Below are 15,026 nucleotides of genomic sequence, written 5' to 3' on the forward strand. Positions count from 1 at the left end.
ATAGAGTGTCTTTTATTTGTTATTCCATGAGTATTAGTATACCCGCATTGGCTTTGTTCATTGTTTAGTTTCCATAAGCAACCGGAGGGATTTTTCTTCCTTTTTCTTTCGTTGGGAGCTTAGGAAATGTAATATCTTTTTTCTCTTTTTCAAAGAGAGGAAAAAATGAATCTTTTCCATGACTTTTTCCTGAAGTTCAGAGTGTAGACTTTGTGTCACAAATGAAGAGGCCACCTGAAGGACGTACTGTTCGCTGGGCCTGTTTCCCAATGTCTGGAGGAAGTGGGGTGCTATTCGGTTACCCTAACATTTTCCTTTTAATTTTCCACGAGAGGACTAAACTGCCTTGATTAAAAAAAAATACCCTAAGTTTCCAGTTCATATTTCTCCTGTTATCTCTCCCCTTGGAAGTACAGTGGCAGCAAAATGAAGGAAAAAATGGATGAAAGCCAGGTGAATTATGCTCTGTTTCCCTGACACAGACCGTGATTCACTGTGGACGAAATGGCGGGTGGACAGACCTGGGGCTGTGCTACTGAGGGGTTTCTAGCTGAGTCAGCTGAACGGGAATTAGTGATTGATTTCTAAAAGCTTCCCTTAAGTAAACTTAATCTATTTTGGCTTTTTTTATATCCTAGGTGCCCAAACCAGTAGATTATTCTTGCCAGCCTTGGTAAGTATTAAAAATGTTTATGCAGCCGAGTTGAAATGCCAGACCGTAGTTCAAGGGCGCCTGAAAGGAGGGGGTGCCAAACCACATTCCATGTCCATGAGATGGATGGGGGCGTGTTCAAAGGCAACAATAAAAAAAACTCTTAAAGACATGTTTTACTCGGTACTGCTAGTTGCTTAAGAAAATAGCTTTTAGCCAATATGTGGGCTAACAGAGTTCATCTTCCATCCAAAAATTAGTTTAAGAAATAACTTAAATTGTTACTGGAGTTTTCTTGAGAAAGATGCTCAAAGTAGATTTCATTTCATAGTATACATAGGAGAGGTGAAGTGTTGGGGTTGTGTGGGTATATGTGTGTGTGCACATGTGTGTAGTGTGTACATTTGTGTGTCTTACCTTAACTCCCTACAGCTCTCTTTAGCCTGGTACCTATTGGCTTCTCTCCTTGTCTCAGTCAGCTATTTGATAAATATTTACTGTGTATGAAACATGGCTCATTTCACTCCTGTTAGCTTTGTAGAGCACTTGTGTTTGGAAGAACCAGAGGAAGTCTCTTCCTTATTCCTTTTGAAGTGATGGAATTCGTTGGCACAGAAGTCAGGAGAGCTCAGACCTGCCACGGAGTTAAAATCCTGGCAGGTGTTTACCTGTGGCTTCTGTTCTTTTCTGGGCACATGACACGGATGCCTCTCCTTGTCTCTTACAGGTACGCCGGGGCGATGGAGAGACTGCAGGCGGAGACCGAACTGATCAACAGGCTGAACAGCACTTACCTGGTGAGGCTCCGGACCAAAGAGTCGGGCGAATACGCGATTAGCATTAAGTAAGTAGGTCAAACACTTTTACAGAAATACAGCTCCTGTTGCAGAACTGCATAGACCCTCCGACACGTGGAGCCCTGCAGGGGAAAACCAAGGATGTAATTACAGCAGGAATGATGCTTCTGTCCAGACAGGTCGTTGCCACTTGAAAACACCGTTAGAAAAACACCGTCAAGTGGTAAAGGCTGCTAATTGGCATGTCCGCTCTCGTCCTAACATTGTATTTGGGTGACTTGACGTGGATGTTTTTGGTAAATTCTAAGAGTATACATGACTCTATCTCGTTTTATTTTGTTTTCCTGTATTCTCCAGTGGGACTTACTGAACATATTGAGCATAATGATTGGTCAAATTAGTTTCCCTTCTCCCTTCAAAGATTGGTTGTATCTCCAACCGACCTAGTAAATATATTTGGTAAATGAGTTGTCACCACTGTATTGGCACAGGTATACATTTTGTCTTCTGAATTAATTCCTATAGCGTTATTGGGGCATGCCCTCTGGCCATTATTGATTTCTTCTGATTAAAGCCACATTTATATTCATACGTTATTCATTGCCCACAGGTACAATAATGAAGCAAAGCATATCAAGATTGTAACAAGAGATGGCTTATTTCACATTGCAGAAAATAGAAAATTTAAAAGTTTAATGGTAAGCATTGATTAGTTCGTTTCAATTTGTGGGCCTTATTTTTTCTCTTATTGGGAAGGTCAGTTTAATTCTATAGTTCCATGGAAATTCTGCTCACTGAGAAGTTGTGTGAAGAGAATAATTTTGCAGCAGATCCTGAGAATTCTAATTTTAAGAATTCTAGTTGTTTTATAGTGCTCTCCCTAGCCATGGTTTTCATTGTAAAGCAAGTTTTAGACAGCATTTCAGAGTTGACACTCCTTATGAGTCAGAGTAATAGACACATTCAAATATAGTGACCTTTCAGTTCTCGGTGTGACTTTTGTCTTGTGTTGGATGAAACCCAGCCAATGTTGAATACTCACCTCTGTCCTCCCCTTCCTTCCTCCACGTCTACCTCCTCATTCAGGTGGAGGAAGGTATTTTAAATTATAGTACAAAAAATTGTCATTGTAATTGGTGAAACAGTTCTCACATGCAGGCTCATTTCAGATAAAATGCAATATACTGTCACATAGAAACACTTTTTGTATTGTCTGCCATTTTAAAAAATATGTTTTTATTAATTTCAGAGAGGAAGGGAGATGGAGAGATAGAAATATCAGAGATGAGAGAGAACACTTGATTGGCTGCCTTCTGTACCCCCCCTAAAGAGTTCGAGCCCCCAACCCCAGCTTGTGCCCTGACCAGAATCAATCCGTGATCTCCGGGTTTATAGGTGGACACTCAACCCCGGGGCCATGCGGCTGGGCTGTTTTCTGCTATTTTAAATGGTCTGTGTTCTCCTTCATGACTTTGCACAATTATACATGAACAAGGTATCATTTTTACCTTACAAGATCTCATGGGACCTTTACATTGAAATTGAAATTGAAATAGTGTATATATATATATATATATATATATATGCAAAAATTTCTTTATAAGAAAAAAAATTATTTAATAAAATATATAATTTTAAATAATTTAATACAATCATTTAATAAAATATTCCATTTAAATAATTACAACCTACTAGTTGTAAGTGGCTAAGAATGTTATGTATATGCCATATAGACAATGCCTGTACCTCCCTATCCTGTCTGTGCATTGCTGATAGTAAAGGAGTTCCTGTTGCCTTAAGAGCGGTCTCAGGTTTGTTTCTTGGGTTGAGGGCATGTCCTGAGATGATGACAATTTGGACCCAGGATGTGGGATGCGTGGGGAGTGGCCTCCTGGGTACATTGAGGAGCATCAGGAAGGACCTCTGACTGGCCGGGCCATCCATTTAGTGATCCAGGCTGCAGCCTTCCAGAAAACATCTCTAGACACTTTGCAGATGTGAACAGCAAAGCCAGAGCGGAGAGTAAGAGTCTCCGTGCAGGCAGCTGGCAGGCCTTCTCCAAAATCCTGGACCTGAGCCATGGCGGGAACGGGGTTTCCAAGAAAGGGCGGCATCCGAGTCAAAAGGAGAGTCAGAAACCTCTCTGCACAGAAATTGTGCCGTCCCCGTTCAAACACGAAGGCGGGCAGCAAGATCACATCCTGGGAAGTGGAAACGGCTCCAGGCTCAGGCCCCCGTGCGGGCTGTGACTCGCGTCCTCTTGGCCCAGCAGGCTGTGCGCAGAGAGGAGCGGGCCTGAGGAGCACCCTCCCGCCCGAGGACCTGGGATGCACAGATGCTGAGTGACGGCCCAGCCTAGACATGATCAAAGAGTGCAGAGCGTTCGGGCATCTCCTTGCCCCTGCAGAGCACGCCAGCTCGAGTCTGCACCTGCAGGGCTCCCTGGATGGGAACGAGGCCGTCCACGTATCACAGTTACTAGCAGGCATCAAGCTGCTGTGGGGCCAACGCTGAACTCCAGCCCTGCCAACTTGGAGAATAACAGCAACGGCAAACCCCCTAGCAGAGGAGCTGAGGGGACTGAAGGAAGGAAGCGTCTCTGGGAAGGGTTGAGCAGTGCAGCTCTGTGCCACCCAGTTCTGCTCCAGAAAGTTCTTCAGCAGCTGCGGTCCGATGGGAAAAGCCAGTGATACCACAGAGACTGGGTTAGGGACAGAGGTCCTTGGCTGGAGAAAAGGTAGAGACCCAGGACTCACAGTTTGCACAGAGAGCAATGCCCTCTTTCGCAGCGATCTTCTGGAAGGGGTTTTAAGAGCCCCTGTCCTAGAGCTAACATGAGCAACCCTCATCTGACAGGTGAAATGCCACAGCCGGAGACACATGGGTATGATTTCTTCCATATCTGGGATCTTCTGTAAGGCAGACAGCACGGTCAACGTAAGGGAAGGGATTAAGAATTAATAGCAAAACTACACTGAAACTACAAAACGTGAGCAAAGGATATGTCAATGACCAACTGCATCTATAATGGAGATCCTATAAGATTAAAATGGAGCTGAAGCCCTGGCTGGTTTGGCCCTGTGGTTTGAGCTTTGGCCCATGGACTGAAGGGTCTTGGGTCTGATTCCGGTCAAGGGCACATACCTCGGTTGTAGGCTTGATTCCCAGCCCTGGTTGGGGTGGGTGTGGGAGGCAACCAATCGATGTGCCTCTCTGTCATATCAATGCCTCTCTCCGCTTCTCTCTCTATCCCTCCTCTCCCTGTTTCACTCTAAAAATCAATAGAAAAGTCCTCCAGCGAGAATTAACAACAACAACAACAAAATGGTGCTGAAAAATTCCTATCGCCTGGTGACATGGTAGGACAACACCTGCCCCCGTGTCTGTGGTGGTGCTGGTATGCAGACCTACTGCGCTCCAGCCTCTAAAAAGCATAGGACATACGTAACACTCGATAAGGACAGTGAACAACTGTGTGACTAAGTTATGTATGGACTATACATTTTTTAAAACTATATTTTTATTGACTTGAGACAGGAAGGGAGAGGGAGAGAAAGAAACATCAATGATGAGAGAGAACATTGATCTGATGCCTTCTGCATGCCCCCCACTGGGGATATAGCCTGCAACCCAGGCATGTGCCCTTGACCAGAATTGAACCTGGGATCCTTCAATCCACAGGCTGATGTTCTATCCACTGAGCCAAAGTGAGTAGGGCTTGACTATACTTTTAATAATTATTTTAGGGTGTACTCTTTCGGCTTATAAAAAATAGTTGGCTGTAAAACTGTATGCTGGGTTACACCTTTATCCATTGAGTCTCTCTATGGCATTATCTCTTGTGCTTGATTCAGTCTTGTGTGTGATTTTGCTCACTGTGTCCTCTACACGTTAGCATGACGCAATCGCCTAAGGATGCCTTTCTGAGAACCATCCCCATCATTACTCCTGACAGTAATTGCATAAGGAATGAAAGATAAGGAGCTGATAAGTCTGAGGAAAACACTTTGGCCCGTTTAGCACCTGACTGTAACAAATGCCGATGAGATAGCTGAGCGTGTCTGGAGCTGCCCGGTTCTGGGCTTCGGTTCTTGTTGCACACAATCACATCGCGTCCTCACTGTGGCAGCTGCCGTGTGTTTGCAGGATTCAGAAAGGACGCCACTGGGTTCTAAAGATGCTTTCAGGTCAGCACACCCTCCTGGGACCAGAACCTCAGCATGGTACTGTCCTTGGACCCTGACGTAGGAAATACTACGAGGACCCGAGATCAGGAGGGACGGCTCCTGCCAGGAACCGGCCCCGTGGGGAGGCGGGGGAGGCTCATAGGCACCATCACTGGGCATGTGGGGCCACACAGCTTCATAGCGTTTCCTTTTATCCTGTTGGCGTCCAGTCGCACAGCTCCCATGTGAGGGGTCTGTGGTTTTGACTTGTCTTCTTAAGAATAATTCACTATCCTCCCATCTTGGTGGCCAAGTTCTGTCCTTCTACCCCAGAAGCTGCTTGGGGCCTGGGAGGAGATTTTGATCTGGACCAGGATGTACAGCACCGCCAGACTCCAGGACTGGTGTTCAATGAGCCAGTTCCCCAAAGAGAGGCTGGGCCTCAGTGGGCTGGGACCTCACTTGTTCCCCTCGGGCTTCCGTAACTCGGTGGATCAAGATTTTTGGTGTTTTCCTCCTCATTAAATGCAAATGCTAAATGAATCTCTGCCTCCAGATTACAAGGCATTAATTTTGTTCTAATTGTCATGTGTGCCAGACCATCCAGGGCCAAATGCTGTTTATAAATCATCCCCAGTGCCTGTTGCCCGGGTAACCGGAGTGACGGGGCTCATTATTTCTGAGAGAGACCGGAGTTGCCGACTCCTCTGTGTGAGTGCGAGATAAGGGAGGCTTAGCCGTCGCTTTTGTTTAGAGTCGTCTTATTTACTTGTAGTACCTGAAGGTCAATGACTGTAAGCAGGGGCGGATTAGACCGAAAGGCTGGAGGCAGAAAGGCATCCATGGGAGAGGATTCAGGCGGCATCGTTTAACTCTACCTGCTTAGGAACGTGTGGGAAGGCTCTCCCTCCTCAGACTGTAAAAATGGAGCCAGAATGTATCCCGTGCTTAGTGAAGTGATAAAAGAAGCGTTTTGCAGCTTACTCATTCGCATGACCCTAGGGCTTGGAAAATCTGCTTTTCTTCCACAAAAAGTGGAGGTGGGTAATTATGAAATGTTCCCCAAGTCCTTCTCAGTATGATCACTGGAGCCAACTTCGCATAAACCTAAATGCATACTAATCTCTATATATAAAAGCCTAAGCTACCGTTATGGCTGGATGACCGGTTGCTATGATGTGCACTGAACAGGCAGGCAGGCGAGCAGTTAGGGGCAAGCAGTCCCTAAACTGGCAGTCGGACATCCTCCAAGGAGTTCCGGATTGCGAGAGGGCGCAGGCTGGACTGAGGGACCCCACCCCCCTCCATGCACTGGGCCTCTATCCAGAATTTAATGCATTGGGCTTCTAGTTTATGATAAAATACATAAAATCTGTATTACTTGTAACCAAATCACCTTGAAATTCAAAGTTACTGACTTATTCTTTACTGGTTTATTTTCGTATTTGTTACGTTTTACTCAGTTGAAATAAGGAGCCTGAAAGAACAGCCCTCTGGGGTCATTTGAATCATCCTCACAGTCTATGTGAGCACCGCTCTTTCAGAGCCTTGGCAGGCTTTCCCCTTTTTATGTAAAAAAGGTTACATAGTCATAGCCACCTCTAGAATTTAATCCCAGATTTGGCCTTTGCAGAACATGTTAAAAATCACTGTAATGCAAATGCCATATTCTGATCATTGAAACCATTTTGAGGATATAAATCTCTGTCTAATATTTTGTCGTTCCTCCTCCTCCTCCTCCTCTTTCTTCTTGTCAGATTACAAATTCCTTTTCTTCATCAAGAATCCCTGTAATCTGCCGAAACCGGTTCGGCTCAGTGGATAGAGCATCGGCCTGTGGACTGTAAGGTCCCAGGTTCAATTCCGGTCAAGGGCATGTACCTTGGTTGTGGGCACATCCCCAGTAGGGGGTGTGCAAGAGCAGCTGATCGATGATTCTCTCTCATCGATGTTTCTAACTATCACTTTTTCTTCCTCTCTGTATAAACAAATCAATAAAATGTATTAAAAAATTTTTTTAAAAAAGAAATCCTGTAATCTGGATCCAAGAAAAAAAAAGTTTTTATTGATTTCAGAGAGAGGAAGAGAGAGGGAGAGAGAGAGAGAAACATCAACGATGAGAGAATCATTGATCGGTTGCCTCCTGCACACCCCACATAGGGATCAAGCCCACAATCTGGGCATGTGCTCTGACCAGGTATTGAACCTTGACTTTCTGGCTCATAGGTCGATGCTCAACCCCTGAGCAACACCAACTGGGCAGATATATATATATATTACAGATAGAATGTGTGTAAGAGCCTAGCATCTCAGGTCTACGCGCATAAAGTTCCTGGTCCATATCAGGCTCTTAGCAAGTGCTCCTTCCCCGGGGCCCCCCTTTGTGTGGGCTTACCTTTGCCAGGTGCTGCTTCCTCATAGCGTGATGCAGGTGGGAGCACAGTCTGGAGGCAGACACCAGCTCTGTGACCTCGCACATGGGAAAGAAGCTCACTGGACTTCCGCACCCCTGGGGACAAGGCCCACCTCTCCTGTCTTGTGTGAAGATTGTGAGAAACTATGTAACTGGTCAGGGCATGGTGGCAGTGGTTATGATCCTCACCTGTGCCAGGCACGTCATATACTCTTTACTATCCTCCATGAAATTGTCTCTCATCCCCGTCTTACAGATGTGAGAGTTGGAAAATCTCCCTTTGCTTTATCCAGTGCTCAGCACCGCCACACTGCCTGTAGTCTGAGTGTGGTCTTTATCACCTCCTGTCTGTTCCCAGCCCAGAGGCTCTACTTAAAACAGTCCGCTTGGCCGGTGTGGCTCAGTGGTTGAGCATTAACCTATGAACCAGGAGGTCACGGTTGGATTCCTGCTCAGGGCACATGCGCGGTTGCAGCTTGTCTGCCATTGTGGGGCATACAGGAGGCAGCTGATCTCTGATTCTCTCTCATCATTGATGTTTCTCTCTCTCTCTCTCTCTCTCTCTCTCTCTCTCTCTCTCTCTCTCACCCTTCCTCTTTGAAATCAATAAACATATATTAAAAAATCAAACAATCCTTTCCTCCTTCCTGGCTTTTGAAGTTGTACATGTTCTTCAATTTAAGCCAGGCTGTATCATGAACTTCCTTCTCTCATTCTTCAAAAAGCACTCACAAAAGGAAGTTCTCTGTGTTGCCTTCGGACTCCCATAATCCCTCACTTTCCTTCAAGAGTGAGAACCCCTAGAGGGCAGGGCCCGATCTCCATAATCTTTGTGACCCGGAAACTCTCCACTCGGTCATTTTCCACAGGTCCTCGGAGTTAGGTCATAAATGATTCGTAGAGCATTGACCATCCTCCTTTTCTTATTCCGGGTGATTTTTGGCCCTATTGACTTGTTTCAGGAACTTGGAACACAACCTACAGAACGGAGATACTGAGTTGACATCAGTGTGGTTTATAGAAGCCATGAGTAGTTTCTACACTGGTTTTCACCTACTGCGCTGCAGTCAAAGCAACAAATAATTGAGTTAAAAGGGATGTTGCTTTTATTTTCATTCCAGCTATTTGTAAGAAATGTTATAGCTCTGGTAGTCATCTGATCATCATATGCATTTTCCCATTATGAATTCATTACTATTTAATTTCTGTTTAAAGTCGGGGAGGATTTGGAGTTGTGTAGAATCCATGCAACCAGCATCTCGTAAGAAATTTCCTGAACTTCCAGTGCGAAAGCAGACTGGAGGTTATTACATTGGGCTTGGGTGTATATGAGGCCAATGAGTATTAGAGAAGATCGGAGGAGCCACGTCAGTGACCTGTGTAAGTGCCAGAGGCCACACAGAGCTGAGACACGGCATCTGTGGACACTTCATCATCTACCACACGCAACGCCACGCAGCACCCATGGCTTATCAGCGCTGGCTCATCGTGGAGAAGTACATTGACAACCAAGTTTGCTCTTCGTGACGTCGGAAGGAAATGCAGGAAACTAGAAATTGCTCTGTATTCAGCAAGCAGCTGCTCCCTTTGTTTTTGTTTAGAAAAGCAAGTATCTCATAAATAGGAGCAATAATTGCTGTTCTGAGATTGACGTTCAGTTGGTTTCTTTTCATGGAGTGCAGTATCTCTTGAGTCTGACAGAAGACTCACAGGATGCGCTCCATCCATGAGTGACAATAGGGACAACTGCAATTACAAGGGGCCGAGAAACCAAGACAGTCCCTGAGCAGGTGTACCGTACAGGGAGATGGCAGGGAGCGACTGTTATTTATTGTCCCATAGGCTTATGGGAAATTGCATACCGAATGGCCCATCCTCATTCACGTAATATGTGAAGGAGAACTGTGTATGCGTTTGAGAACTGGCCGGGCCTTCTTAACATGACCTTCATTCTCTTTGCCCTCAGGAGCTGGTGGAGTACTACAAGCACCACTCCCTGAAGGAAGGCTTCCGGAGCCTGGATACCACCCTCCAGTTCCCATACAAGGAGCCGGAGCCCGCGGCCGGGCAGAGGGGCGGCCGGGTGGGCAGCAGCTGTGAGTACCGCCCTCCGATGGGTGGGGGCACAAGGACGTCCAGCTTCTTTCTCCCAGAGTCTGAGCTATAAAGCAGTTCGCATGCTAATGCCTTTATCCAGGGGGTGTTCCAGCTCAGCAGTCAGACGGCCCAGCAGGTTTATTAAGACATTTCCACATACGGTTCTTTGTGCCAAGTTAAAAATCATGTTTGCATTCAGAGCTCCACAGAAAATGTAAAGGGTATGTTAATATGGAATTTTTGTACTTTTCAATGACTTTTACATCAGCCAAACTTTTTTTAATCTCTCAATAGAGGATATGTTTATTAATTAATTTATTTTTTTAGAGAGGGCGGAATGGGGGGAGAGAAAAGTAGGGAGAGAAAGAGAGAGAAACATCCATCGGCTGCCTCCCATAAATGCCCCAAGCTGGAATCGAACTCTCAACCTGGGTGGGTGCCGTGACCAGGAATGGAACCTGTGGCCCTTCAGGGTACAGGATGATGCTCCAACCAACTGAGCCACATGGGGCAGGGCAGCCAACCTCTTTTTATTTTACTCATGTCTGCTGTCACAGTTCCATTTGGGTAGCAGTACTGAAGCAAGGCGCATGCCCAACTCTCTCACATCCTGTGATCCTGTTTAAAGATGACTTCCGGGTCATGTTTCCTCTGTGGCCAGTACTGCTGAAAGCCACAGTCTTTTGGGTCAAGCACAGGTCATCAGAGATTAGCACGCAGACTGAAAGCAGGTTCTGGTTGGATGTGAGCTCAAGGCGGACACTTTGTCTCATCACGGCTTGGTCACGTGGTCTTCCTGCAGGTAGACAGAGCTGGGAGAGAGACCATCATGATGGAAAATGTGAGGAGTAAAGCGTGATCCCATTCTCTTAGTTTGATATCTTTAAAAAAACCAAAAACAAAAAAAACAAAAACAAAAAACAAACTACAACAACCATAAAACTGCTTTGAAGGCTAACGAAATGCAATTTTATTACTCCCAGAATGCTTAGCCTAAGCAAAACTGGAATTTCCAGAGGTATTTCAAAAAAGAGTTTGCATCTGTGTAATAGAGCTTCACCTCTCCCTCTCCCACCCCCAAAAGCAGAACCTGAGGGAGACATAGGTTACGTCAGGGCTCTGACAGCGTCTGCACCATGTCACATGCATCCGTAAGCAAACGCCGAAGTGATCTGTCACACCCACCGATAGGCTTGGCGTTTATTTGGATAACTTAACAGCTATTCTCTTCGGAAGGATTTCTGACAGATGGCCAGCCAAGGTAGTCACAGCACACTTGGAACTGAAATTTCACACTCCCATTAGAAGTTATCTTTCTATTTTTCAGCCCAATGTTACCCAGGTATCTTAGATTCTCAGAGAGGTGGAGGAGTTTTGTATTTTTCTCTCAGGTGACCAGAAGGAAGCGAATTAGTATTTCATTCAGTAGGAATGCACCATGGTCTATACTCCAAGACCTTTGGATTGTTCCCATGTCACAGGATTATAACCTTCACGTAAATCTGTGACTCTGCCCCAATGCTTTGTTTATTTGTTTATTTGAATTTTTATTGTTGTTGTTAATCCTCACCCAAGGATATTTTCCCACTGATTTTTAGAGAAAGTGGAAGGGAGAGGGAGAAACAGAGAGAAACATTACAGGCAACGGGGTGATTGTGTCGAGATGTATTTTTTTCCTTTGCCGACGCCTAAATGTTCTTTTTGCTTCTCTCTCTCTCAGCCCCCTCTCTGCTCTGTGGGTTTTCTCTTGTCCCTCCTCCAGACTTCAGCTTTGTCCCCCCTTCCTCCACTCCTTTCTGGTCAGGTACTGCTCCACTGCTCGTCCGTGTCGTTTCCATTTGCTTCTGTTTGCAAAGAAGACAGTTTGCTTTCTCCGTGTGGCTGCTCATGTAGATGCATCTCCTCCCCCACAGCCCAGGTCACATCCGCACCCACACTCCCTCCCCTCTGTCGCAGTCACTGCTCACCATGGCCTTCCACTCCTCCAGTGCGCACACGTGTGTGTGAGCCTGTGTGTGTGTGTGTGTGTGTGTGTGTGTGTGCGTGTATGCCTGTGTGTGCCTGTGTGGCATTCCACTCCTCCGGTGCATGTGTGTGTGTGCACATGCGGGTGCGTGTGTGTGTGTGTGTGTGTGTGTGTGTGTGTGGCATTCCACTCTTCTGGTGCGTACGTGTGTATCTGTGTGTGTGTGTTCCTGTTCACAAGCCCCCGTTCTGGTTCTGTATTTCAGCAGGACAGTTTTGATTCAACTTGTCGGAAGAGGTGAGGGAGGGATGAGGGCCGAGAGTATAAAGGAGGGCGTGGAATACCCTGTAACACTGTCAGTTTCCTGAAGGGTGGACATTTTAGTTGAGAAAAGCCAGCGTTCAGGAAATAAATAGAACATACGTCCTAACAGGGTCTCCAAATGTAAGAGTGAAATTCAGCACGATGGCTCCAGGGGGGTCATGCCCATCGTTTCGTGTCTGGGTATTTTTGTCTCGGTTTCTGTCATTAGCCAGAGAATTGATTTGGTTATTTATGGGGCATTGAGGAGAGTACATTATGGCTAGAAAAAGGACCTTTCCTTACAGATTTTAAAAAATAAATTTCTAAGTCCCAGCAGAACGATTTAGAAGGAGGAGGGCCTCAGAAGTCAGCCATCTAGCACACACCTCTCGTCTCACAGGCGAGAAAAATGTGGCCTCCGGAACCTCAGAGACCCAGGCCAGGCCTCCCGGCTCAGCCGATAATGGGCTTTTTCCGCCACGGGTATTTTTATGTGTGCCCATCGAGGCAAGGTGTGCCCTGTAACTCAATCGGAAAACGATTCAAGTGAGTTTTGTCCGAACAGTAAAATAAAACGACCCGTTTTCACTCCCTTTACACTTCTGAAGTCTGCAGCATTGCCATTTGTTTATCGTATGATTGACAGCTGGAGGCTAAAAACATTTCTGTCATTGCAAAGCCACGCATGCTGGGCCAGAGAGCCCGTGTCCACGTGCGTGCGCAGGCTCTGCTGGCGGCACAGGTCGCCATGGTGGCTGCTGGGCTCTGCGCACTGTTGCCAACACGGATGGTGTTTCCTGTTTGTTTCTTTTTATTCTACTTTAGTTCCTTCCATCCCAGGTGAGTGATTCTCAGAATCACTGAACGTATAATTGAAACACTTTATAACCCCAAAGAACAACAGGTAGGGAAGTGACTATATCAGCGTGTTATGTAGCACTCGCTACAAGCAGCTGGAATGCGTTTTCCTTTCAAGGCAGGTTTGGGCAGGCAGTAAGGGAGCTCCTGATCAAACAACCCGTTAGCGTCAACCATTCCAACAATCTGAATATAGGAGATGAACACGCTGAGATAGTTTTTAAAAGAAGTATGTTTTTATTGGTTTTTTAGAGAGAGAGAGAGAGAGGAAAGGAGAGGGAGCAAGAGAGGGATAGAAACAGCAATAATGAGAGAGACTCCTTGATTGGCTGCCTCCCCTGCCTCACAGGGGATCGAGCTCAGAACTGGGCATGTGCCCTGAACAGGAATTGAACCGTGACCTCCTGGTTCATAGGTGGATACTCAGGCACTGAGCCACACCGACCTAGCTGACACCATTTTTAATGACATACTTCAGTGAAGGTTTTCTGTGGGGCAGGATTCGTTGGAAATAAAATATGAACTATGTTTGTGAAAACCTGATTGAAGCTTCTTCACATACGTGAGATGACATATAAAACAATAACTGAGTTTAGCCCCAAATACGTCTAGCAATAACAACAAAGAGGCCGGCTGGGGGAGGAAGTGCCATTTAACTGGAAGCGATGAACTGAAGAATTTCTGAGCAAAAACAAACTGGTGGTTTTGAGTCTTAGTCCTAAAAGGTTCCAGCTAAAATGGAAAGCTTTCTGCCTGCGGGTTCTAGTTAGAAGCAGAGTATGTGGCATCCGTAGGAAGTATGTGCTAGTACTTACTCCTTAGATAGGAACCTTAAAAAAAAACCAAAAAAACACACACACACAAAAACATAAAAAACGAGTCCCTGTTTTGTCGTTTTGAAGAATGTGAGAACAGAACCGTGGCCTTTAGACCTTAGGATGTGACCTTGACCCCTGATTGCCCCGAAAGCCATCCTGCTGCTCGCCCCCAGGCTGCCTGCCATTGTCACTAGTCCATCTGAAGTCACACCTCCGCATGTGACAGCATCACCGACGCTCCCCCGCTTGGCCCCTCGGGTCCTCGCACCGCACGTCAGCGGCTCCCCGTCCTGTCTCTGCAGTGCTGAGCCCCAAGGTGCTGGGCATCGCCGTGGCCCGCTACGACTTCTGCGCGAGAGACATGCGCGAGCTGTCCCTGCTGAAGGGGGACGTGGTGAAGATCTACACCAAGATGAGCGGCAACGGCTGGTGGCGAGGAGAAGCCAACGGCAAGGTGAGCTCGCCCGCTCATGGCTCATGTGCTCTGCCCGTGAACGAAGGTCATGGCTGCTGTAGGCCCCCCTCGAGCTGCTGGGGAGCAGCCCTCCAACCGGCAGCCCTCACCTCCTCAGACTCTGGCTCCAGGCCCTGCTGGTGTTTCTTACCCACAGTAGGCCCGCAAGGAGCATGCACCGAGGGAATGTGGTGGGGGCATAAGCCAAGGTCACCTGCACAAGGGTGTGGCTTCTCATTGGGAAGAGGGTTGAGGAGCATTCCAGCATTAGTCCCTTGGCCTCAGAGCAGAAACCTGATGTGCAGACAGACGGTCTCTCTGGGCTGCTAATCTCAGTTGGTAGGAAAGGGACCTAGGACCTCTGTCTTCTTACCCCGCTGATTCTGTGACAGAAAGAGGAATCATTCCATACTAGAGCCACCCTTCATTTGCATATTCATTTGTGTGCCAGCCAATGGGAACGCTGTCCCGCTCCAGGAGCCCATACTCCCGCCTTACTCAC

The 15,026-nt window shown here is 46.6% G+C and overlaps 1 protein-coding gene across 3 annotated transcripts in view; it reads left to right on the plus strand.

The window, feature by feature from the left end:
• VAV3 (vav guanine nucleotide exchange factor 3) overlaps positions 1–15,026 on the plus strand; it is a 143,527-nt gene that overhangs the window by 125,941 nt on the left and 2,560 nt on the right. Inside the window, exons 22-27 of one of the 3 annotated variants that reach the window (XM_084866071.1) lie at positions 639–673; positions 1,380–1,496; positions 2,060–2,147; positions 9,995–10,124; positions 11,846–11,929; positions 14,373–14,524. In XM_084866071.1, coding sequence (XP_084722197.1) covers positions 639–673; positions 1,380–1,496; positions 2,060–2,147; positions 9,995–10,124; positions 11,846–11,929; positions 14,373–14,524 — 606 coding nt within the window. Of the gene's footprint in view, positions 1–638; positions 674–1,379; positions 1,497–2,059; positions 2,148–9,994; positions 10,125–11,845; positions 11,930–14,154; positions 14,351–14,372; positions 14,525–15,026 lie in introns of those variants that run through there. The other 2 variants (XM_084866070.1, XM_084866069.1) reach the window with 2 other exon arrangements.

The sequence above is a fragment of the Pipistrellus hanaki genome, assembly GCF_964339955.1.
Source record: "Pipistrellus hanaki genome assembly, chromosome: 18".
Taxonomy (NCBI): domain Eukaryota; kingdom Metazoa; phylum Chordata; class Mammalia; order Chiroptera; family Vespertilionidae; genus Pipistrellus; species Pipistrellus hanaki.